Genomic DNA, 26,458 nt, shown 5'->3' with positions numbered 1-26,458 from the left:
TTCAATGATAGTGTCAAGTCTACAGAAAGCATCGCTTTTCAGAAATACAAATTTAAATTTTAAAAAGGTATTATTTTTATTTATTTGTATATTTATATGTATATTTATATTTATTTATTTGTACACCAAGAGCTATCTACGGTATATTCCTTAAGAAAAAGTTAATCTTCATAGTCAAAAAAGTTTCCGGAATTAAGAGTCAGACTGAATTATATTATTTGTTCCTTTATTTAAAAAAGAAGGAACTATTCCTTAACCAGTGGTTTTTAAGATCCAGAAAAACTATTCCATTATATTAAAATTGTGTTGGCTCATCTATCAAGAGAAAAACACTGCATTCTAACCAATGAAAAGCATTCATCAGACAAATGAAAACCTAGTATTCTTCTAGATTATCAAGTTACATTAAAGATAAATTTTCTCTTATTAGCTTAATAAAATCACAAGTCAGCAGTGAATTCATTTTTCAACTGGAATCCTTTATAGACAGACGTGAACCACAAAACCCAGCAGCAGTTTGTAGGAGCCTATCCTAAAAACACCCACCAAATTTCAAAGCATGAAAAATACAGAGCTCAACATTTCCACTATGAACAATTTATTATACTCTTTAGAGCAGTCAAACTTAGGTCATTAATAAATAACTTGGCTCTATAACATGGCCTTTAGTATGAGCAAAAATCACCTGCAAGTTGGTCAAATGAGTGAAGTGGAAAAAATGGCTCAAATTTTCAAAACTTCGTGGGATTTTAAGAAGGAAAAACCTATAAATCCGCTAAAGACAAAAGCTTATAACAGTAAGTTGTCATGACTGTTCTCTACAGACTCTAAATATCCAACTCTCTTAGCAGCAACTTGGTTTTCCTTGCTTTTATTTATTTATTTTTATTTTTTTATTTTTTGCAGTTTTTGGCCAGGGCTGGGTTTGAACCCACCACCTCTGGCATATGGGGCCAGCGCCCTACTCCTTGAGCCACAGGCACCACCCCTGTCCCTTATTGAGTAGCAAGAGATCTCAATATTGAATCCTCATTTAGGAAAGCAGACTTTTAAAATAAAATAATATACCTCTACTGCCTTCCTGACAAGTGTTTATACATTTCTTACATCAGTTTTTATTACTATAATTTAATCATAAGGACTGCTTTCTTACCCTCCCCAAAAGATAGCCATTTTTCCCTAATGTGAAATCTTGATGATAGCCTTGAAAATGCCTTAATATCAAGATTCCCAGCCAAGAATAATAAACAAAATATAGGCAAAATTTCACATACAAAATTTCCTAGCTCTGGAAATTTATAAATAATTGTCTACCTCCAATATCCTCTATCAGAATCCCCACTAGAATACAATGTAAAAATTTTTAATAGCATTCATAGTAAATAGTATATAAAGGGCATCTTAATGTTTTATTTTGTTTTTAGAGTCAAAAAGAACTACTTAGTAAACTAGACATAAATGAACTCTTCACTATCAGATGTTCTAGTATTGATACAATTTTTCTTCACTTAAAAAAAAAGTAATGACCAAGAATCAACCTAGCACTTCAAAGCTCATCTTTTGGGAAGCCAGGGACCAGAAGCAAAAAACAGACTATTCTCATTGCTTGGCAAAACATCTTTGAAAATGTAGAATTTTATTTCTGGGCACCTATAAATAAAATCAATAAATTCCACAGTAATAAACGAAACTTCCATCAGAACTACTAGCAGAATAACTGATGCAAATAAGCTGATGTAAAAAGTAATGACTTACTTCTTGAGCTATAATTGGGTTATAGCTTTCATAAGAAAGCTATAAATTAGTTTTATAGTAAGACTGAGTACATTGGATACTTTTTCTTCCATTCTTGAGATAACTCTGCTAAGAAGAAAGGGGAGGGGAGGGAGGGATGGGTGGAGGGAGAGTAATCGGTGGGACCACACCTACGGTGCATCTTACAAGGGTACATGTGAAATTTACTAGGTATAGAATATAAATGTCTTAACACAATAACTAAGAAAATGCCATGAAGGCTATGTATGTTGACCAGTTCGATGAAAACATTTCAAATTGTATATAAAACCAGCACATTGTACCCCATTATTGCATTAATGTACACAGCTATGATTTAATAAAAATAATAATAATAATAATAATAATAATGACTCTCTAGATCACCTGGAGATTCATTCTTCAACTTGAAACAAAACCAGATATATGACCAGGTACTATATACAACTGATCTGGACAAAATACCAAGACCTTTCTTCTACTTTGTTTAAGAAAAAAACCACTACCATTTTTTTTTTTTTTTAAATGAGACAGACTCTTTCTGTTGCCATAGGTAAAGTGCCATGGCATCACAGGTCTCCCCAACCTCAATCTCTTGGGCTCAAGCAATTCTCTTGCCTCAGCCTCCTGAGCAACTGGAACACCAGGTGCCTGCCACAATACCTGCCAGGTATCTGCCAGAATGGTGACAGTGGCAGGGGGTATCCTTGAAAGAGTATTAATAGACACTGGCTGTCCCTAACTCCTCTCCTATAATTCCCTTTTCAGTCCTCTCCAAGAGTTTTATCTTCCTTTTAAACTACTCTCATGAAAGTCACCAAACACTTCCTGACTTACCAGAAATGGTCAGTATGAATCCTCATCAACCTGTCAGCAACACTGGACAATTGGGACCTTTTCTCTGCTTTAAAATATCACCTTCCTTTGCCTTCCAGGACCTCACTCTGCCTCCTACTGTCTACTTCACCCTATCCTCTACTGATTCCTCTTCAACTCCTCTACATTTAAACAGACTTTATCACCAGAGTTTAGGGTCCTACAAAGTTGGAATCTCTTCTCAATCTAAGCTCAACTAATCTGTAAACATTAGATACTACCAGATATTTTCAATAAAGTCTTCCAGATTAATTTTGTCAGCCAAGACCTCTCCCCTAAACTCCAAACTCACCTATAAGGCAAACTCGACATATCCACTTATATCTTAAACCTCAAGCTTAGGTTTGAGATAATGAACTCCCTGTTTCATCTGGTTGGCCATAAAACCTGCTCCATGAGGCACTTTCACCCCTCTAGTTATTCTGACCCAAATCCTTAATTCTTCATTACCTTCAACCTCTTTCTCTCACATACCACATCAGTTTCATCTGCAAATTCTATAGACTTTAATTTTATTATCCCTTCTCACATCCCCAGTAACCATAACTCTTGTCCAAGCTATCACCATTGTCTTTCCTGGATTGGTGAATACCCTCCTGATTTAGTATCCCAGCTCCCATACACATACCCTGACTTAGGGATGTGTAAAGAATGTCCCACAGGCCAAATCCAGGCTACCACACCTTTTTGTGTAGTCTGCAAGTTAGGAATAATTTTACATTTTCAAATAATTTCATTACAATATTACACGAAATTCAAATTTCAGTGTCCATATATAAAGTTTTATTAGACAAAAGCTACTCATACATGAATACTCATTCATGTATTATTATCTACAGCCTTCACACCATAGCAGCATAGCTGAATAGTTGAGATATATCATATGGCCTGTGAAGTCTAAAATATTTACCCCTTACCCTTTAAAGAATGTTTGCCAATCCCTCCCAGGTCTATACCAACACTATGTCCAGTTAGATCACAATAATCTTCTATTCAAAGTCCTCCAGTTCCTCTCTCATTCACAGTGAAAGCTGACATCTTTATAGTCTATTCCCACAAGACACAGACATCCTGCTGCTGGTGAATTCTTTTTCCCATTATTACCCATTTTGCTCAATCTTTTCTACGCCTATGGCTTCCTGCTCTTTAAACATGCCCAGTGAAGTCTCACCCCACGGCCTCCTCCCATCCTTGGAAACCCAAATATCCACTGGGTTCTCTCTTTCACTTCCTTCCATCGGCCCAAATGTCAACAAATCAGTGAGGCCTTTCTCAACCATGCTCTTTCTCCTTCTTCCCCTCTGTTTTATTTTTCTCCATCTGACATATTACACATTTATTTTTTTACCATATATTTTCCCCTTCTAGAATGTAACTTCCATTAGGAAAACAGCTTTTATCTTGTTTTATTCACTACCTACCTATATACCTACCTCATTTCTTCTAAGCCTAGAAGAGTGCTGGCACATAATGCACACTCAATATTTTCTATATAATTAATTAAAAGAATAGCTTAAATAATTTACATTTTATCCTTTTTTGCCTGAAAATATTTTAATAAGAAATCAAAAGATTAAAATTATCGAGTCCCTAAAGATTATTTATAATAATTATCATTATCAATAAGACCCAGAATAGATGAATACAGAGAATTAGAATTATCATCATGGATTATTTCACGAGATACAATCGGGATTTTATCACAAAGTAAACCCTACCTGTAACAGCAGCATAAAGTGTTTGCTTGCAAAATCCTTATTCTGCAGTCCACAACATCCCAAACATAAAACGGCCAGATTTCTCACTACGGGATGAACATCTATTATTCCAGGAAGAATCTAAAATGAATTAGAAATTAAATAATTTTGACCAGAGCAAGAAATTTACCAGAGTACACTAAAATCACATTCAAAATGGTAATTTGAGTGATTTCATATTGTCTATTTACTCCAAGAAGTCCTTTCCAGTTAAAAAAAAAAAAAAAAAGGCAAACATTAACTTCCTAAAACAGAACAACCTAGCCAGGGAGACTTTCCTGAAATACAGTCTGATCATGACACATCTCCCCTCTACCTGTTAAATTGGCTTCCCAATGCTCACAGAACAAGATAAAAAGATAAAACTCCTTAACATGGCATATATTATTTCCCCTGTGTTGCCTCCTAGTCTCCTCTTGTATCATGTTACCTCTTACTCTTAGTTTGTTCAACCAGTCTGATCTTGATGCCGCTATTCAAAGCCGTCCGACAGAAATACGATGGAAGACACAAACGGAAATCACATACGCTATTTTCAATTTTCTAGTAGCAACATTAAAGGACAAAGAAACAAGTAAAACTCGTTTTAATATATTGTCTTTAGCCCAATATAACTAAAATATTACTGCTGCAACATGTAATCAGGGGTTTTTACCCTTACAGCACATCTCAATTTGGACTAGTTTTTAACAGCCTCGCATGGCTAGTAGCTCCTGTAGTGAAAATTCCTCCCTCCTTTGTTCACATAGTTAATGTCTACTCAAAGATCAGACGAGGGTCACCTTCTATGAATAGGTCAAATCCTGCTGTTCCCAAGTTCACACAACCACATAGCTCCTCTTCATATCAAGCATCAATAGCGTAAGTTCCCACTTATTTATATGATGTTCCCCCCACTTGATCAAAAGGCCAGTTAGGGTGGTCTTGATCTGCTTTGTAGTCCATGTAAACTCAATCAGCATTTAGTATGTAATAAACATTCAGTAAGTATTTGTTCAATGAATAATTAATGATTCTTATTTAAAACACAGCAATGTCATAAAAATACAATTCTTTCATACAAATACCTTGCTTACATTCCTCTATTAGTCTTTCAGTCTTTAGCCATAGACTTTTATACATTTAAAATCATCAAAATCATTAAATTTTGCTACCTTTCTTTGCTTAACATTGGCTATCCTTCCCCACATATATACATAGTCTTCATATTTCCTTCAATTGTGTGGTTAATTATACCACAATTCACCACCATCTTATAATAGACAGAAAGTACCCAAGGAGAACTTTAAAAGGATCACTTTTGCACTAAAGATATGTTTCTCTAAAATAAAACTAAATTCTAATGGCTGAATAGAACCTAGTTTTTAAATCAGAAACTCTACAGTCCTGGGGGTATCTAATTATTTTTCTTTTTTTCTTTTCTGTTGCATATTGGAAAAATAAGAGCTGTTTTGAGCCACACGTCAAATATACAAACACAAAAGCTGATGAGCAAAAGAAAAGGTCCATGCATACCTTGTGTAATATCCAACATCAGAGATAAGCAAAACGAGCTCAGCACCGGTAGCTCAAGTGGCTAGGGCACCAGCCACATATACCAGAGCTGATGGGTTCAAATCCAGCCTGGCCACAAAACAACAATGACAACTATAACCAAAAAAACAGCCGAGTGTTGTGGTGGGCACCTTTAGTCCCAACTATTTGGGAGGAAGAAGCAAGAGGATTGCTTAAGCCCAAGAGTTTGAGGTTGCTATGACCTGTGATGTCACAGCTCTCTACCCAAGGTGTCAGCTGGAGAGTCTGTCTCAAAAAAAAAAAAAAGGAGCTAAGCAAAACAGATAAGCAAAAAGATGGGCATGCAGTCTGCTGGCTGCCATTTAAACACCCCTACAACTGTTATAAACTGGTTTTCTTTACTATGTTTAGGAACTCATGACAACCTAAAGAATTAGACCTCAGACCATATTCATTGACTAATTCTCACTAATCACAGCAAATACAATTTTAGAAGAATCTTGTAAGAGCGTGAGTGCACACAGAATTTGCTTTGGCTAAGTGCCCTCTTGGGAAAAGAAAAGAAAAATACTTTGTATTATCTGATACTGTAGCCACTGGCCACATTTGGCTACCAAAATACCCAAAAAGTGTAGTCCAATCTAAGATATGCTGTAAAGCTTAGTATAAAAACCAGAATATAAAATATCACAATAGTTTTAATATTGAATAAAATGTTTTAGTTACAATATAAACAGTTGGATATGTTTAATTTCACTTGTTTCTTTGTAATTTAAATGTGGCTACTAAACTTATGTATGATGTGCATTATACGTACTTATCTGAAGGTAAGGTTAGAGTCTTACAGTGCTTGTCTCCCTGTGGGGTCAATACAATGGAGAATACTAATGGTCCTTTTAATAAAATACCAGTATATTCACAACTCACAATTTAACCTTTCCAGTATTCCTGTGTAGCAAGACTGAAGGATTTAAATATTTCTGATGTATTTTAGGGTCTCTAAAAGAAGAAGATATTCTTCAAAGAAGATATTCTATATCACTTTCCAGTTTAAAATTAATTTTTTCAAACCTTTCAAAAGATAGTAACTTACATCCCAGGAACTTTACAGGCATCATCTCATATAATCCTCACAATGTCAAGTAGGCACTATACAAAGTCTAACAGTTAAGTTCACGAACTTGCCGCCAAATGCTTACGCAGGTGGACTGTACAAACAACTCAGTAAGTTTTCATAACTGGGTTTACGGTTGTCTCACAGTTGTGTTCAACGCGGGGCAGTGTCTTGCTGATTGGCGTTCATTAGTGTTGCTGCATGTTTTTATGTGCCATCACAAGAATGTGAGAGCTTTAATTAGAGCAACAAAGAACATTAAACTTCTTGTTAAACTTGGCAAGGATGTAAGTGAAATAAGGTCTACGTCAGTCCAAGTATATGGGGATAATGCCATGAAGAATATGGCAGTACAGGGCATGCTGGCTCACGCCTGTAATCCTAGCACTCTGGGAAGCTGAGGCAGGTGGGTCACCTGAGCTCACGGGTTCAAAATCAACCTAAGCCAGAGCAAGACCTCGTCTCCAAAAACAGCCGGGCACTGTGGTGGGCACCTATAGTCCCAGCTACTCAAGAGGTTGAGGCAAGAGAATCACTTAAGCCCAAGAGTGTGAGGTTGCCGCGAGCTGTGATACTATAGCACTTTACCAAGGGCAACAAAGTGAGACTCATTCTCAAAAAAATTAATAAAAAAAAGAAAACAAAACAGCAGTATACAAATGGATTAAACACATTTTTCTGAGGGGAAAGAAAGCATTGCTGGTGAAGAGAGGTCAGGGCAGCCATTAACAATCAAAACAGACAAAAACATCACAAAAATTTACTGCATTATACATCAAAATCATCAACTGATTGTGAGAAGCATAGCAGACCAAGTAAACAGCAATAGAGAAAAGTCTGGAAAAACCTTAACTGAAAATCTTGGCCAACAACTCATGGCTCGTGCATCATGACAATGCACCAGCTCACATGGAGCTTTTAGTCAGTGACAGGTTTTAGACAAAATAAGAGGCCACATGGCAGTGCAGCACTGCCAGGCCCAATACACAGGCCCACCCTCCCTCTCTCAGGTGGGCTCACTGGCTCATTGGCTTGCTGGCTCCATGAGCACCTGCACCTGCAGTGAGGCGCAGGAGCCCTGCACTTGCCCATCCTGGTCAGCGCGCAGATTTTAAATGGTAACAGGCTCTGGTTTATATTTAAAGATAAAACCTGGTTTCTTGTACCCTCAATGAATCCCCAACAATTAAAAAAAAAAAATTCGTTATCATAATTTTTTCATTCTTTTGAATCCTGAGACGAATATTACTTATAAAATGAGAGAGGAGTGGGGTAAATCAAGTCTCAGAGGCCGCCAACATACCAAAGATTCCACGATCCCATTCATGGTTGCACCTATACCTGTTGAAACTGACATCTGCTTCAACAGTTCATAGCACAGAATCAGACACTTCTGCAGTGTTTCGGCGTCATTCTAAAACGAAAGACAAAACCCTTAGCATCAGTGAAGTCCTCTGCCCGTCCCTTAAGGGCTTGCTGTCTCAGGGCTTTGTCTAGGGCACAATGTTGCTCTGTACGTACCTTCTGCGTGATCGTGTCCAGTCATTCTGTGTACAACTTCATTTATCATCTGTGAGCTAGCCCAGAGATTCCTAAGTTTCAGACTCATACATACAGCTGCTATGAGACATTTCCTTTTGGAGGTTCCAGCAGCTCCTCAAACTCAACATGTCCAAAAGAGAACTACTTACCACTACCTGAACCTCTCCTCCTCCTGTGCTTTCTATCTCCATAACGTCTTTCATCACCATCTACCTGGCTGTCCAAACCAAGAGACCTAGGATACGTTCTTGACGCCCGCCCCCCCCCTCTGTTAGTATTTTCTAAATATCTCTCAAAGTCATTACTACTGTCAGCATCTTACTCAGGCTGCTATAACAGTCTCCCAAATACAACACTTGTCTAGGTTTTACTATTCTCCAATCCATTTCTTGAACATGAGGTCTTTCTAAGATGTGAGACTCATCCTAGCACTTAAACTACTAGTGGTTCACCACGATCCTTAAGTATGATACAAAATCTTTAATGTTGCTTACACAAAGCCGTACATGACCTAGCCCTTAATTTTTCCCTAGATTTGCCTCTTACTTCTATCCCTCAATTCTCAGTCATATGGACCTGAAGTTCTACAACACGACAGGCACACGCACTTTAATTCCCGGGCCATCACACTTGTCGTTACATCTGTTTACAATACCCTTAATAATTCATTGAGGAAAGGCAGCACAGAATACATTAAAAGCACAAAATCTAGAACCACTGCTTGGGTTTGAACCCTGCCTCTACCAATTATTATGTGTGTGGCTTTGAGCAAGTTACACATCCTTTATAAAATGAAGATAATAACAGTACCAACTTCACAGGGTTATTATGAGAACAAAATGAATTTACGATTGTGAAGCGATTAATGCAGTGACTATCACAGGAAAAGCATGCCGTAACTCTTAGAGCAGCAGTCCCCAAACTTTTTAGCATTAGAGACGGGTTTAATAGAATGGACTGGGAAAATAGTGGGGAGGGGTTCATTTGGGATGATTCAGGGGCATTATATCTCACCTCACATCATCAGGAATTAGAACCTCATAAGGAGCACGTAACTTGGATCTCTGACATAGTTTACAGTTGGGTTCACGTTCCGAGAATCTAATACCACCACTTGTCGGACGGGAGGGAGAACTCAGGCAGTGACAGGAGCAAAGGGGAGTGGCTATAAATACAGGGCACTGCTTACTCCAGCTGTGTGGCCAGGTTCCCAGTAGGCCATGGACTGGGTACGGCCTGGGCTTGGGGACCAGAGTGTTAGATTATATTGTTACTTTTATTCAAATCTCAGGTTAAAACATTTCTTCCTCCAAGGAAGCAAACAATATTTGAACTGGTTTAGATGGCTCTGTAAAACCTCTATACTTCTCTGACCATAGCATCTATCACGTTATGCTGTAATTATACTATAATAGGTTTATAGCCCTCAAACTGACAAACACATAAATGGTCAATGTCAGTGAAATTAAAGGAATGTTTAATTATAATAGGTCACCTTTGCTAATTTTTTAATTTCTCTAATTTGGACCTGTAGCCTGTCATTTTTCAGGTTTATATTTTCGGTTTTTCCTTTAAATTTACTCCTCAAACTTAATAGTCTGTAACAATCCATAGACATTGTCAAAGAAATAAGGTGCCAGCTATGAAAATAAAGTTCATGCATATTCATTGGAAAGGTTGGGTATTAGAGTGGAGATGGCTAAGAGGTTAAAGACAACATATAACTCAAGGACATTACCTAATTCCAATACAGTAAACTCTTCCATTCAGCACTCTCTATGAGATTACTCTAATCAGTACTTCCTAAACCAAAATCTTCACTACAAAAGATCCTAAAAGACTGAATTAAAGTCAACATCAAATACATTAATACCATTCTATCTTCACACATTACTTATAAGACAGAATGGTTATTAATACCGCTAATTAAAAATTACTTCACAAGAAATACAGTAGAAGCTCCATATCAACCACTTCACTACACTGACCACCTCCTTAATTTGACCTAATTTTCATAGTCTGGACACACACTACATGTACAGATCAGTACAGCAGGCCTACTTCCTCATGTTGACCACCTCTGCATGTTGACCAGTTTGTTACAACCCCTTGGGTGGTCAACTTACAGGGGTTCTATTGTAATCCATTTAAGAGACTATCAAACAACTACGTTTAAAAAAAAAAAACATTGCTGAAAAGCTTTAAATGTTACTAGACATAAGTTTAGTATTTCACTAAAAAAAACAAATCTGCTTAGCTTTTTCGAAAAACATAAGAGTAATTAAGCTTTAAAATACACACTTGATGGTATAGTTACCATAGAAATTCTTTTCCTAGCAATAAAAAGGTCAAGGGTCTTCCACAAATAAGGGAAAGACACATGCATTTTTCTTTTGTAAACTATTCAAGACACGCACAAAAAACCTCAAAATTCACAAGTAAACCCCTGGCAGCTAGTTTCCCTAACAAGAAAAAGACTTCAGTTTCTAGAGGGTACCATAGCCAGTGGGCAAGTAAAATCCTAGCTTTAATAATTAAAGTTAGGTAAGGCATTTTAAAGTCCAAAAGTAGAAAGAGAACAAGAAGGAAAATTCTTTTTTCACTTTGTTACTTTTATAAATCTCTCCAAAGTGAATATATTCTTATAGATTTCATTCTTACAGTTTTGTGAGTTAAAAAAATAAGGTTTAAATGAGATGGTTAATATTACTGAGATTTAGTATGAAAAAAGTTATGCTTACCTTCTCTATGTGGACCTCTTTAATTTCAAGTTGTTCCATCTCTTTTAATAGGTTTATTTTGGCATCTTCTAATACTTTTATTTCTTCTTTTAATTCTGATGCCCGATTAAAATCCTGTATGGTAATGCAATTTTCCAAAGCTTCTTTTGCTTCAATAAGTTTAACTTTTATTTCAGCGATCTAAGAAAAGATATAAATTGTTTCAACACTAAACAAAAACTATTAATATGAAAATCTGTAGCAAATTCAAGAGTATTATTTAATAGCAATGACCCAGAATTTAAATAGTCATACACAAAGTTGTAATTTTCCAAAAACAGATTTGTAAATCTTTCAGACTCACATAATCTGGTAACATTTTAGATGCCTTTATAGTTTAACAATTTCATAATAATTTGACTTTGTGAGAACAATTTCAAAACTGTCCAGCAAGATGATATAATAGACTTGTACCATTCCATACACTTAACCATTTCTTTAATTTAGAAGAGACTTACCCTGAGTTCTTTCTTTCTCATATCAGCTGGATCATTGTTAACACCAACGGTAACAATGGGAGCCCGAATCTCTGAGATAATTTCCGTAACCTGTTAAGTAAAGTTATAATTCAGAGTATATTCTTTAATATATTTTCTATATCCACCAATAATTATCAAAATGCTATGTAAACCTCCAAGTTATTATTGAAAAACAGAGAAAAAAATATACAGGTAAAAATAGTACACATTTTATTTGCTAGAAAATTTTAGGGGAAAAAAGACCAAGTAATACATCTATCTATAAAATATGAAATTATTTGAAAGAAAGGTAAATAGACACATAAGTGTAGATGTTGAAAATAAATTATCCCTCATATTTAAAAAAGAAAAATGAATTATGGTACCTAGAAGTGACACCATAAATTAAAATTCTCTGACTAACTTAACTCTCCCTTCTTTAGTTCTATGGGAATTAAATGCAGAAAAATGGAATATCCTTTTATTCTTCCATTTATGTACACAATGCATAAATAATGACAGCATAAAGAAGGACTTTTCCTTTCAGACTACTGGACATGGGAGGCAGGAAAGACTGCCTCCCAAATAAAAGGTACGTAACAAGATGGTGAATCACCACTAACTACGAATGTTGTATAAGAAACATATGTTATGTATGTACAAGGAGAGGTTGAAAGAGATGGCCTCTGAAATTAACCTGCAACCCAAATGATTGATTTTTATGAGAGTAACACAGACTGATCCTTTCTGGCTACCCCAGGAAAAAAAATAACAATTTTGGAAATAATATTATAATGGATAACATTTATCTCTGTGTTTACCAAGCACTTTGTGAACACTATCTTATTGAACAAGGGAAACTGGGTTTTATTACTATTCTTATTTTACAGATAAGAAGGCTAAATAATTTGCCCAAAGTCACAAAGCCAAAAGATGCCAGAGGGGATTTGAACCTGGGTATGTATGAATTGAGCAAGCTCTCTAATACCCTAGTGCCCTGTACCTCATTGAAAACCTCATCCCACTTATCACTTCCTTCCAAACCTGATCCATTTGAGCTTGATTCAATACAACAATAGGTACACTAAGAGGATAATACTTTAAAAATAATGTGTGTGTGAAACAGAGAGATTTGGTCTTAAGAAATTAAAAAAATATGTTAGAAAGAAACAAACCTAAAAACAATGACAAAGTTCTAAAGAGAAAATTAAGTAATTTTCAACGTCATTGACAAAACCTCTTATTAACAATGAGGAAAATTACTTACAATTTCTATTCTCTTATTATCATCTATAATGATATGGAGTAATCTCTCAATAAGAAAAGAAACCAGAGATATAGGAGTTGTGGGTAGGGTAAGAATCTCCTGTAAAATAGCCAGCAGTTTTTTCCTGCAACCAAAAAGAACTATTTTAATTTAAATATGATTATGACAAAACACATTGTCTCTAACATTTTACCTACTCTTTATTTTTTTCATTTTACCTACTCTTTGGAGTTAATTAGATTTGTTTTAGTTCTTTCATTTATGTTTATCATTACAGATACCAAAAAATACGTACGGACTGCAAAAATAATAACTTTTCCAAATCACCCTACAATTTAGTAAATCAACGTGATAAAATGGCAAAAATACAAGTGAATCAAACATTTTAGAGAATGCTACCAGTCCTCTCTAATAAACATTAGTACAAATTTTTAATTTAAAAAATGGCAAATGTACAGATTTGTTCTGAAGAAATTGAACTAAAGACATATATACTTAATATATATACATATAAATAAATACTATATAGAAAGGAGTAAAAAGAAAAGAGAACTTCTTATAGCAACTTTAGAAAGCTAGGGCAAATATAATCAAACTGTAACAAGACTATATTTCAGTATAGGAAATTACCTTCCGCCTTCTTCATTGGTATCCAAAGATTTGATAATCAGTATCAACTGCTGACCTATGAACTCTTTTGTCATCAGATTTCCAATATAGGCAAAATCACCTCTGTGTTCTTCATTAACAACTGGAATACTCTGGATATAACTAAAATAAGCAGAATTAATAAAGTAGAATCTGTTAAGAAACATGAGACAGGAGTCGATTCCCACCAGTAAGTTAGAAAACATTCATTTTCAGTCCTGATTAGTCCAAATACACAAATGTTTATACTATGAAATACTAATCCGGAATACAAAGTGAATTCTATCCTATTGTTGAAAACTTACTGACAAATTAAAAGATTTGAATAACATATTTTCATTAATGATTCTATTTTTTATGGGAAATTTTCAAAAGGTTCCTATTTATGTCTCTGAGGTTGATAACGAACTATTTCAATGTCATTCACATTCTCACAATTATAGATGTTCCCAACTTATGATGGTTAATGTATGATTTTTCTCATACAAAGGGAATCCAGACTAATAATTCATATTATATGGAAGCGTTTTTTAAAAAAAGGAATCAGGGCGGCGCCTGTGATCAAAGGAGTAGGGCGCCAGCCCCATACCAGAGGTGACAGGTTCAAACCTGGCCCTAGCCAAAAATTGCAAAAAAAAAAAAAAAGAATCAAAAGCATAAAGTTAGAAATGTATTTTAATATCAATATATATATACTCTTGACCCAGCAATACCACTATACTATAAATTATATGCTATTAATACTGTAATAGATTTATATGTACTAACACACAATGATCTCAGGTATCAATAGTTGGAAAAAAAAACAAAAAGAACATACTACATTTTTAAAGAAACATATGTATACATTTCAAAAAGTATATGTAAGTGCAGAGAAAGAGGTGTGAGTATAGCCCTAATTGAGTTAACTCCAAAGATCAGTGGGACTGAGGAAGTAGGAGATAAAAGGGGGAATTACACCCTTTAACTCTATATACTTCTGTATTTGAACTTTTCCAAGAATGCATTCATGTTTTACTTATATAATTTTAAAGTGGGTAGTACATTTCAAAGCCATTAAGTAATGAATATAATTGTGATGGACGTGTTACTTAGTTCAATGTATGTAAGCATTTCACATTGTACATTGAAGCAGTACCCTGACCCCCATAAATGCATCAATGTACCAAGTTATGATTTAATAAAAAATAATAAAAAAAGAAAAAAACAAGACCCCCCCCAAAATAAATTAAAATATAATTTTAAAGTAAAATTAGTAATTGAGGAAATGACCCTAAACATACTGACTTTACTCTGTCAGTGTGCTGACCAGCAGAGGAGATCTTTTGGAAAGACTTAACACATACATTTATTCCTGCATGTCCTGAAAGAGGGTTAAGGTCAAGTGTGAACTTTGAGGAAAGGGACTGGGAGACTGACATGCAGCAACACAAGCATAGTCCAAACCAAAAGAAAAAATTTACCTCTGTAAGTACTCTGCATATACTACAGGCTCTGGCAAAATCTGCTCTAAAAATTCTTCTCCTTCATCTCCTTTTGATTTCAAATATTCACAAAGAACGCACCAATACAGAGCAATTTCAGGAGTCAATGTTTCCAGTGGGATCAACGTCCTTCATTTAAAAAAAGCGAATAAAAGAGAGCATGATCTTTATATCCAGTTAAAAAATTGAATTGAATACAAAAACGGGAATGAGAAGATTTGCTTTATAACCTCCACCCTTTTAATTACAAAGTTATAAATCTGCCCACAACTAAAAAGAATGAAGAAATTTAGTGAACACATGTACACACACAAAAATCAACAAACACAAAGAATCAAATAAGCAAATATACACTAAGGGGCCATGTTGTTGAATTTTCTAATGGTAGGCTAATACAAAAATCAAGTAATAAAATGATGGGGAAAAATCACAGCTGAAGTAGATAGTGTATGGAAAAGTAGTAAGTCTATATACTAGAGGAAAAAAGAAGATATTTATCAGAGGACAGCAAACAAAAGAGGGGTAGGTAAAAGGTACTCATCAGAAGTTATGAGCAGGAAAGAACTACTTTTAATTGCAGAAGCTCTTCAATATTATAGTTCAAGTAATGAATCTGTTATGTACCCGCCATCCTTGTTTTTACAGATTCCCACCAGGTCACTGAGAGGAGTCACAGAAAATAAGGCATTGAGAACAGAGACTGCCACTTCAGAAGAATTCTCCACATCCAAGCGATGAAGCAACTCTAAGATATTTCCCTCAGAGAAACGGAGCCAGCCTTGGAGAAGATGCTTCCGCATACCTTCTTTCACAGCATCTGGGGAGGCATTTGAAACATAAGTGAACAAAGGCTCCCTCTAGCTTCCATTTCCTGCACTTTATTTTAATAACATAATGTCAATATTTACGATACAATTACGTTGATTAAAGGTGGAACAAAGCACCCTGAAGAAACAAAATACAATGATACTGCAATAGTCACTGTGATGGTTATTTCCAAATAAAGATGGAAAAGTTTCAGCACCAATACCCAAACACTAGCACAACTTACAAAATAATCCTCACAGTCCTCCCCTGGGTTTAATGGGCTCCAGAGGTTAACTCAAAATACATAGAGGGTGCCAAAATAATGTATACACATTTTAAGAAAGGAAAAAATTATTGAAACTGTAATATGTATACATATTCAATCTAACATTTGTTATCTTGTATCTCTTGTAATTACAGAAGTCAGATGTGACTTGAGTATAACAATTTCGATACACTTTCTTCCTTTCTTAAAATTTGTATACTTTTCTTGGCACCCTCTGTATAATACTTATTATTTCACTTGTTGCCTGACTTCATCTATTACATATGATAGCTATTTGTAGTAGTACATCATACAAGCATCTATCACTGAACAAATCTTATTCTTAGCTTTCAAAGTTTTGAAAGCTAAGAAAGTCAAGGTCAAGGTCTTTCAAGGTCCCTTGACAGTGTTTTTAAACTCATTAGTTTTCTCTCTATAGCACAATAAAGCCATCTCAACCTTCTCATGGGAACTGGAAATTTTAAAAATATCATTCCTGAAAGTAGACTCTCTAGTTTAACAGACAGGAAAAACAAATTTAGAAAAACTATACTGGTCTGACCATGCTTAATTTTTATTTGATACACACAATATATTCATGTCAAAGTATACGCAGAGGGAATAATATTTTTTAAAGGAAGAGAGAGGTCAAAAAAAGACATCTTGTCCTTCTTTTGACATGAATTAGCTCTACAGACTTAAGCATAGTTCCTCCATCTATAAAACACAGGAAGGTTGAAAGAAATAAGCTCTCTTCCGTCAAAATACCAAGATCTTTAAATACAGAAAATATTTTTTACATAATACATCAAGATAAATTTCATCAGGTTTATGGGAATGACTGGCTTACTTGACCTAATTTATGACACGTACTTCCTAAACCTTATTAAGTCTAACCTCAAAATCTACTGAAGTTTTATGTATAAAAATATATACATTACCTGATCTGTCATTAAGGCCTTGTTGAAGGAGCGTTACTCTTTGAGCAATAGACAGAGCTCTCATATGAAACTTTTCAGCTAAAACCTTGAAAAGACAATAAAAACATGGTCATTAAATTAAACAATTTACAGATTACATAACTAGTGATGTTACCAACATAGGAAAATACTTAGAATCTCCAGAGAAAATTGTATGGTAACATTTAATACAGTAAGATTCTACATAAGTTACCTATATTCTCCATTAAAAAAAAAAACCCAACTGGAGAAATGACCATGCAGCAAGTATTTTCAAAACTACATGAAGAAATTGACTTCTTGTCCTCTGTAACAAGGAGGGGGAGGAGGCTGGGGTGCTCTCACTGAATGGGCACAGGGTGGGAGTGTTTGGCACACCTTTTATGTGGGGGACATAACCACAAGAGGGACTCTACCTAATAAAATCGAACATTTTAACCTGGTTGTTTGTACCCTCATATTAACCAGAAATAAATTTACTTTTCAAAATAAAAAAAATACCATGTTAAAAAAAAAAGAATACGACTATATAACATATTAGACTTACTTACCTGATAAGCCAGCTTTCTGACAGCCTCTTTCACATCCCTGGTGCGCCCTACAATTTTTGGCAAAGTCTTTGCTGATGGTGCAATACAAGATAACACTGCCCGCCTAACTTCAGAGTTTGAGTCATTTTCGATCAAAGCAGCATATGCTAAAAATAAAGAAATATATTTTAGTTCTAAAGAAATTCATTAGCTACAGTTATAAAATAGCCCACAGTTTGATATTTTAAAACGGCTTTAAAATGATAACGATACCATTTTTTTTTTAGTCTTACACAGTAAAATTTTAGCTGTAGGTTTTCTTTTCACCAATTTCCCTTCTAAGGACAGAAGGAGAAATTAGTCAATGGACTGGACCTAAAAGCTAAAACTGAAAACAAATACCCCTAAATGTCATAGAAAAGCCATCGCTAAGATTGTATCTTTGCTATTTCTCAATTTTTAGGAGAGAATTTAATACAGCAGGCAGTTAAGGACCCATTGTTTAGGGTTTTTAAGACGTCCTAAAAAGGACTGTTACTCATTGAAACAGAACCCATTTCCTGTATTTAAATATCTTTATTCATCTGTTCTTCTTCCATCATCCCAAGCCTTATTATAAAAAACATGTTGCCTATCAAGTATCTGTGTTTTACATATGTATGACTTAACACCAAAAGACATCGACAACTACAAGTTATCAAAAGTGATCATAAAACCAGTAGTAAAAGACTGGTAAGAGAGGAGTGTCCACAGTCACAGCTACTCAGGACGCGGAGGCATAAAGAGCATTTGACCCAGGAGTTCTAGCCTAGCCTAGGCAACATAGCAAGATTTTGTCTCTTAAAAAAATAACAAACTGGTAAGAAGAACAAAGAGAACAAGAAACAGAGGGTGCCCAAGCTATAACTAGGCATAAATGAAAAAGTGAAACACGACTATCTTTATGACCCCAGAAGGCGGCGAAGATTACTTAACAGACAAAAAGTGTAAATCATAATGGCCAAGATTCTTATTTTTGATATTAGGATTTCTGTCCAACAAAAAATACCCACAAAGAGAGTAAAACCATGAGTCATCCAACGTAGAAAGAGAGCTATAACTAATACAACCCAAGGAATTCTTTTGGAAATATATAAAGAACTCCAATAAATCAATTAAAAAAAATTGATTTTTAGTCAAAAACCCAATAGAAAAATGGGCAAAATACATTATAACATATATAATTAATAGGCAAATTATATGGAAACAGAAAAATATATTGGCTGCTAGTAACAATGACACAAACCATGCATACCAACAGCTTTTAAAAATATAATATCAAAGACTAGAGAGGATATGGAACAATAAGTACTTATGAACTGTTATTGAGAATATTAACTGGAAAATTGTTTTGTGGCATACTTGCATTTTATCTAATAAAGCTGAACCTGCACAATAAACAACCCAAGAAATCCACCTTAAGAAAAACTCCTTAACCTTCTTAGGCCAAAAGCTACGTCTAAGAAAGTTCGTAAGATGCTATTTTTAAGAGCAAAATAATTGGAAACAATTACAGGGTCCACTGACTTCAGAAATAATAACTGTCTCGTCCATACAACATAACACAGTCAAGAAACTAAATGTATCAGCAAAGATGTATGTTAGAAATAATTTTGAGAGAGAAAAACACAGAAAAATGCAGTTTGATTCACACAAAATGGTAGGAAAACGTAACATCAAGAGAGGCATGTAGAGTAAGTAAATATTAAGTAATATCTGATTTAATTAAATTATAAAAAAATAATTAACCCACAATTCAGGATAATAGTTATTTTTGCAGGAGAAGGATGCAATTGGGTGGGATACAATCAGGTTTCAAAGATATTAATGATGTTCTTTTGTTTAAGTTGGGTAGTTGCTACTTGATTTTTGTGTGTGTGTGTGTGTTTTTTGGCGGGGCTGGGTTTGAACTCAACACCTCCAGCATATGCGGCCTACACCTTACTCCTTTGAGCCACAGGCATCACCTGCTACCTGATTTTTTTATTATTTGAATCATATATTCATTACCTATATACTCTTGCATAGTTCGTTATAAAAATTAAACTACTGATAATTTAACAAAATCAACAAAACTGAAAAAAGATTTAGGAAACTACACATACCATTAACCACTGGGCATTCGTCATCTTTGGGATTCTGAAGTCGTGAAAGTGCCAGAACTGCCTGTATTCTCACATTTGGAATCTTATCTTTCAATCTAATAAGCATGGCTTCATTGATTTTATCAAACATATCATCATCAATCTGGGCATTTTCTGGCATACTTCCCAAAAGCTTGTTTATGAGCTGGCACACTCTAAATCTCACTGCATTGCTGTTTGCTTCGTGAGACTAAAACAAAAACAAATCAAAATTCATTCATGGTTACTAATACATACTATTCTTAAATGATGAATACTACTTGAACTCTGTATGTTCAGAATTCTAAAAGTTAGAACAGTAATTCATTACCTGAAGAGATGCTGTAATGTTACCTTGGTTCATAAGTAATACCAAATATGTAATTTATACAACTTCAAAATAAGCAGGCTGAAAGAAGTATTTGCTAAGTTACAAGACTATATTCCTCAATGTAGGAAATTTTAAGATAGGTAGAGAACTCATCTAATACAAACGTGAGAACTGGTTTAAAGAGGTCATTAAAAATTCAATGCTGGAGTTAGAAGACTCATTCATAGACATGTTCTCAAACATCAGATTATTTTGTTGTCTAAAACATCCAAAATCCTATGGCTCTTTTAATAATGGCAAGATTCTACAGTACATCCCCAAAGTGCTAGTTTTTATAGTACCTGTAAAAGAAAAGTAAACAAGTAATTTAAAATGCCACCATCTTTCTCTTCCTCATCATCTTCCAGATCTGACTGGTGAAACGAAGTAACAAATTTTGCTGCAAATTCTATTACTCTCTCCACAGCTGGTTCACGTTTATAGACCACCATAGCATATTTAAGATAATGAATGAATTCCTCATGAAAAACTGTTTTATCATCCACCTGAAAGACAAAAGAAACCCCTCATAAATTTCACTCATAAAAATCCTTTATTTGCAACATTACCGTAAGACTGCTAAACGCGCTAGCCGTTAACTCAAATTAAATCTTTACTTAGTAAACTCTCAATTACCAATCCAATAAAGGGAAATGCATTTGCATGAACTTCTATCCCGGCTACAATGTGCTTCTCTCTAAGCACACAGCTTGGATTTTGACAGTGAAAAGATTCCTTTGAATTTTTCCCCAATATCCCGCATTCTCAATATGCTCTTACTATCAGTTTTGTAAAAATATGGTTTTTTATGAACTCAAAAGCAACACTGGCTTTTTTATATTTGTATTTAAGCCTTCCTATCACAGAGCAATTTCTTTTGTATACAACGTTCTCATCGTATCCTAAATTTTTCTTGGACCTCAAGATACTTTATCTTCCCAAAATTCACCGTCCTACTCTTCTCACGGCTCCACTCGAAAGGAATAGACAGTCGGGACATAAATAAGAAGGGCCGGGTCCTAATGATTAATTTGGTATTTTGTTATTGGATAATTTAACCGTGGGACGAGGTTAGAATAATTTGACAGTTTGCTATGAGTGGTGACCAAAAGGCGACAACCACAGATCCCCCGCATCCGCTAGGAGCTCAGTACTTGGTTCCCGGTCGTCTCGGTGCTTGTTAACGTTTCCGCCCCAGGTCACAGATTAAGGGTTAGCGGTCGGCAGGCGAAAACCGGACCCGTGTGGACGGCGCCCAGGACTCGAGGTCTTTCTGATCTGGGCCCTGGCGACCTCGGCCACCCGCCTGACCTCTCCCCAACCTCAGGTCCCTCTGAAGTGGGTCGCGAAAGTCTACAAGGTTGGAGCCTCGGCGCACCGAGTCCTTAGGGCGCTGGAGATTCCTGGGGAAGGCTGCGCCCGGCGGGCCGCGCTTACCGTGCGGTAGTTGCGGGTCAGCGCCACCACCAGCTTGGCCTGGTTCTGGTGCGGCTGCTGCGCCAGCTGAAAGGCCTCCTTAACCGACAGCAGCTTCTTTCCCGCTCCCATGGCGCGCCTAGACACTGCCGGGACAAGCCCTGCCCGCGATCGCCTGCAGCTGGCACCACCACCCAAACGCCCAGGTCTCTGCAGAAAGCGGCCGGACACTAGCTAGCCAGCCTCCCGCAGACCAGGGCGTGGTTACCGCCAGACAGTTCAAATAACTCCCGCAGGAGAAGTAACTCCCGCGAGACTGCCGTGGGCGCGTCAGAAGATGAGGGCGGGAAAAGATGGGTCCGCCCACCCCCGAGCCTCACGGTTTGCACGCATGCGCGCAGGGTGCGTCTTGCCGTTTTCCCAGAGGGACTTGCCGTCTGAAACGGAAAGGCAGTTGGTTTGGCTGGAAGTGACGTAGCTGGGAGAGTGGGCGGAGGATCAGCTATGAGACGGGCGGCGCGGTGTTGGTGGCGCTAGGTGCGCAGCTGGGCGCGAGGTAAGAATGGAGGAAAAGGCCTCCTTCATGGGTGAGAACGGCACATCTGCTGAGGGAGCAGGCTCCGCTCTGGCCGAAGCGGCGGGGGACCCCCAGAGGAGTAGTTCGTTTCGGGAGACTTTGAGGAAGGAAAGGTGGAGCGTTCCGAGGACTGAGCCGCGCGGCCGGTGCCACTGAGGAGGGAGACGCCGCCGGGTCCGCTGAGGAGGACGGTCCCGGGCCCGGGGGACACGCGCGCGGCCTTTTCGGGGCATTAGTTCCGGCTGCGAAGGGAGGCGCGGTCTTTAATTTGGCTGCCACTGGGTCCAGATGTGCCCGCTGGTCGGACCTAGTTTACACGAGTGCATAAGGACGGTGGATGAGGAAGAGCAGGAATTGGGTCTTTTAAACTTTTTTTAAAGTGAAAATAAGATGGGCCAGGCGCTGTGACTCACGCTTGTAATCCCAGTACTCTGGAGGCCGAGGCGGGTGGATTGCTTGAGCTCACAGTTTCAAGACCAGTCTGAGCCTGAGCGAGACCCGGTCTCTGAAAATAGCTGGGCGTTGTGGCGGGCGCCTGTAGTTCCAGCTACTCGGAAGCGGAGGCAAGAGAATCGCTTGAGCTCAAGAGTTGGAGGTTGCTGTGAGCTGTGACACTACAGCTCTCTACCAAGGGTGACCAAGTGAAACTCTGTCTCAAAAAGAAAAAGAAAAGAAATCAAACAAAAACCAAGACGCATGTGTTGGGGCCCACGATGTAGTATCCTAAAATGACTGTAAAAGATCAGAATATGCCACCCTAAAACTATGCTTTACTCCTGGCGAGTATTTTGAAGTGGTTATGCTGAGAAACTGCAGGCATAAGAATAGTTCTGAAAATCTGTCCTTTTACATCTATAGGGAAAATCTTTTTAGTAAATGTCTGTGTTGGGGAGAGGATTGCTTTGAGATAACTTTTGTTACCAGAGACACTGTCTGCACAACAGGCTTTATTCTGCATTTATTTTCTCCCTCAACTTTTGTGGCCATAGCCCCCTACCACCACAATCTCAAAGCTCCAAAATCCGAACTCCTATTGCTTCTGTGGCTGAGGACGCTGTGTATGCATCAATCATCTGACCCTGGTGGGTTTTGTAGTTAAATATAGTTTTTCCTGTTTTTCTGTGTTAACAATGTGAATGAGTATATTGTGCTGTTGTGCATGTTTTAATCATGAGTAATTATATGTGCAACTTGCTTTTTCAATCAATGGCATTATTGAACTTTATACATACTGATATGCTAATAATAGCACTTTGCACTCTCTTGACCCTTAGTGTGTGCCAGATATCCTTCTAAGCACCTTGCTTCATTTAGACCTCTGTAATATACCTTCAGTGTTGTGACCCCTAAGGCCCTGGTCTGGATGGCCAGAACCAGGCGTGACACAGATTAGAAGTATAAGCTTGCAAGAGGCGGGCTAACCTTAAGTGCAAGGTAGCCCTGAGCCCCATCCTCAACGGCTATTAATGTTATACACAGCAGGTGTGGAGAGTTAAGGTAATTACGTATGAGGGCTGCATGGGTAAGAATTGCCACAAGCTCTTTCCTCACTGTTCTTTCCCAACAACCCCCATGAAGAAGTACTAAGCATCAATGTTCAACACATGCTTACTAGTGAGTGACCGACCTTATCTCATTCCAGAACACTGAGTTACATGGGGAATTGCCCCTAAGTCACAAAACGTCCCTCGGTATGCCAGGAGACTGTCCTGTACTCAGTGTTTCCTTTTAATGTGATAAGAATCAGTAACTCTGCTTTGTAAGCATGATGTCCATTCCTCTACACTTCAGTGTACTTCTAAAATGAGGAAACTAAGGTTGCTATTAATATAATACTCCAATGTATGAATATCTTTTTTTTTTCTTTAAGAGACAGAGTCTCACTTTGTTGCCCTTAGTAGAGTGGTATGGCATCACAGCTTACAGCAACCTCCAGCTCCTGAGCGTAAGCAATTCTCTTGCCTCAGCCTACTAAGTAGCTGGGACCACAGGCGCCCACCACAATGCCTGGCTCTTTTCTGGTTGCAGTTGTCATTGTTTGGCAGGCCTGGGCTGTATTTGAACCTGCCATCTCTGGTGTATATGACTTGTGCCTTAACCACTTGAGCCACAGATGCCAAGCCAGGACATTAATTTTTAATTGTGTCTATCCAAAATAATATTATAACGTGATCAGTATGAATTATTAAGAGATACTTTTTTTTTCTTACCATGTAAGTTCTTCAACTCATCCTAGAAAAAATTCTGAAGGATGGACTAGGTGCTATCATTGGTGTATAGCTTACCTAGAGGAGTACTTGGAAGGTAACCATAATGATATTCAGCAATGAAGTATGTAGCACTTTTTCTAGGAGGAATTCCCAAACTTAATTGTCAGACCTTGTAGAACTGTTCTATACTTGGAGAATTCCTTCCTATACGGTTTATTTTTAATGTAAAATTGGCTAAAGTAAGAATTAGAACAAATGAATATTTGGTGGAATTCTTATTTTGTGGCTTTTAATTACCAACCTTTTTTTATGCTTTGGGAATGTGATACCTTTATTGCTTTGTGAAGTTTCTAATAACATTTCTTCATTGTATTCTATTTGGCTATCACACCACCAGGGACTTCATGTCATTTTGTCAGTTACTGATGAAGCATTTGGCCACCAGAGGTCAGCCTAACTGTATTTTGATTATCTTTTTACCTCATAATCTGAAAACATTCTAAAGATGATAGAGTAAATTTAAACATCATGGTCTCACTGCCGTAAAACTACATGTTTTCTGACTTGCTTTTCGTACTATGGGAAAGAAGAACAAATAAAAGCAAGTATGGGAATAAATTTCTTCCTTGGTAAGCTTAGTTGAAGAAATAGCAGGAACTAAAGAATGAGTATTGTAAGTCTATTTTGTTCTGAAATTGCAAAACAATCATTCTTCAAACGTAAATTATACGTGGAAGTATATAGAGTGGGTGTGGTTAATTTAGTTTGGATATGGAAAAATTACATGGAATGTAAAGGAATAACAGTAATGGGCTCACTGTTATGGCAATTGTCTTTACATGTGCCTTCAGATAGACCTTTTCTGTCTTACTGCTGATGTAAAAAAGTAAAATGAGCCTATTTAAGATGCTCTGAGTAACACAGTAGCTGAAATGTAGCCAATTAATCTTGCAGGTGCAATCTGGTTGATATGAAAATAATAAAAATATGAGAGGACAGAGACATTAAAAGCCAGGAGCTTCTCCTGTCTCAATAAAATCAAGACTTAATGGTCTGTGACAGAGGTTGATTATTCTTTCCAGACTGAACTAGGTAATGGCATTATAGACTAAACTTGTACAAGTAGTTACATTCATGTTTCATCTGAAAGATGTCAAGTTATGAGCAGTTTCTTTTACATGGATGTAGTAGCATCATATGGGTTGATTCTACTTTTAAAAATTATCTTACTATCTTTGTCCAAAATACAGGGTGTCCGTAAAGTTCATGGACAATTTAAAATAGTTATACCTTTGTAAGTATATGTGTTAGAAGGAATTCATAAAAAGGATTCGAAAGCTTGATGTATCCAGTTTTTTCCTTAGAAATTTAACTTAAAAATTACTTATTTTTCAGAATCACTGTTGACCTCTGGCTTCACTAGAAGAGAAAGTAAATTGTGTTTTTGGTTGTTTGAACTAAAATCTACCTCTGCTGTCCAAAGAAGGTTTAGAACCCATTACAAGAAAGAAGTATCACACAGGAATTCCATATCCAAGTAGATGAAAAAATTTAAAGAAACAGGTTCTGTCAGTGATACTGAAGAAACTGTAGCATCCTTAAAAGAAACTTTTGAGGCAAGTCCAAGAACATCATTAAGATGGGAATCTTTTCAAAATCTACTGTGCATAAGATTCTGGAGACAAGACTTCACATGAAAGTGTACAAAATTCAAGTGCATCAAATGTTGTTAGAAGATGATCATGCATGACTAAATTTCTGACACCAGTTCAATGAAAAACTTAGCAACAATGATGCATTTTTGAGTAATTTCATGTTGTCTGATGAAGCAACATTCCACATTAGTGGCAGGGTCAACAGGCATAATTGTTATATTTGGGGAACTGAAAATCCACGTGAGTGTTGAACATGAAAGAGATTCTCCCAGAGTTAATGTGTATTGTGCTTT

The 26,458-nt window shown here is 36.7% G+C and overlaps 1 protein-coding gene across 1 annotated transcript in view; it reads right to left on the bottom strand.

The window, feature by feature from the left end:
* The window catches only part of NCAPG (non-SMC condensin I complex subunit G), a 29,813-nt gene extending 7,958 nt beyond the window's left edge, over positions 1-21,855 (bottom strand). Inside the window, exons 1-13 of the mRNA XM_012807442.2 lie at positions 21,745-21,855; positions 20,610-20,813; positions 19,920-20,148; positions 17,797-17,942; positions 17,228-17,312; positions 15,839-16,031; positions 15,194-15,343; positions 13,713-13,853; positions 13,083-13,206; positions 11,816-11,905; positions 11,319-11,498; positions 8,339-8,449; positions 4,368-4,487 (exon numbers count right to left, since the gene is read on the bottom strand). Coding sequence (XP_012662896.1) covers positions 4,368-4,487; positions 8,339-8,449; positions 11,319-11,498; positions 11,816-11,905; positions 13,083-13,206; positions 13,713-13,853; positions 15,194-15,343; positions 15,839-16,031; positions 17,228-17,312; positions 17,797-17,942; positions 19,920-20,148; positions 20,610-20,813; positions 21,745-21,855 — 1,884 coding nt within the window. The remainder of the gene's footprint in view (positions 1-4,367; positions 4,488-8,338; positions 8,450-11,318; positions 11,499-11,815; positions 11,906-13,082; positions 13,207-13,712; positions 13,854-15,193; positions 15,344-15,838; positions 16,032-17,227; positions 17,313-17,796; positions 17,943-19,919; positions 20,149-20,609; positions 20,814-21,744) is intronic.
* Between the last annotated feature and the right edge of the window lie 4,603 nt (positions 21,856-26,458).

The sequence above is a fragment of the Otolemur garnettii genome, unplaced genomic scaffold (genome assembly GCF_000181295.1).
Source record: "Otolemur garnettii isolate 467f Iridium unplaced genomic scaffold, OtoGar3 scaffold00069, whole genome shotgun sequence".
NCBI classification, from domain to species: Eukaryota; Metazoa; Chordata; class Mammalia; order Primates; family Galagidae; genus Otolemur; species Otolemur garnettii.
The sequence above is the reverse complement of the archived record's forward strand: the minus strand, read 5'-3'. Positions and strand labels throughout refer to the sequence as shown.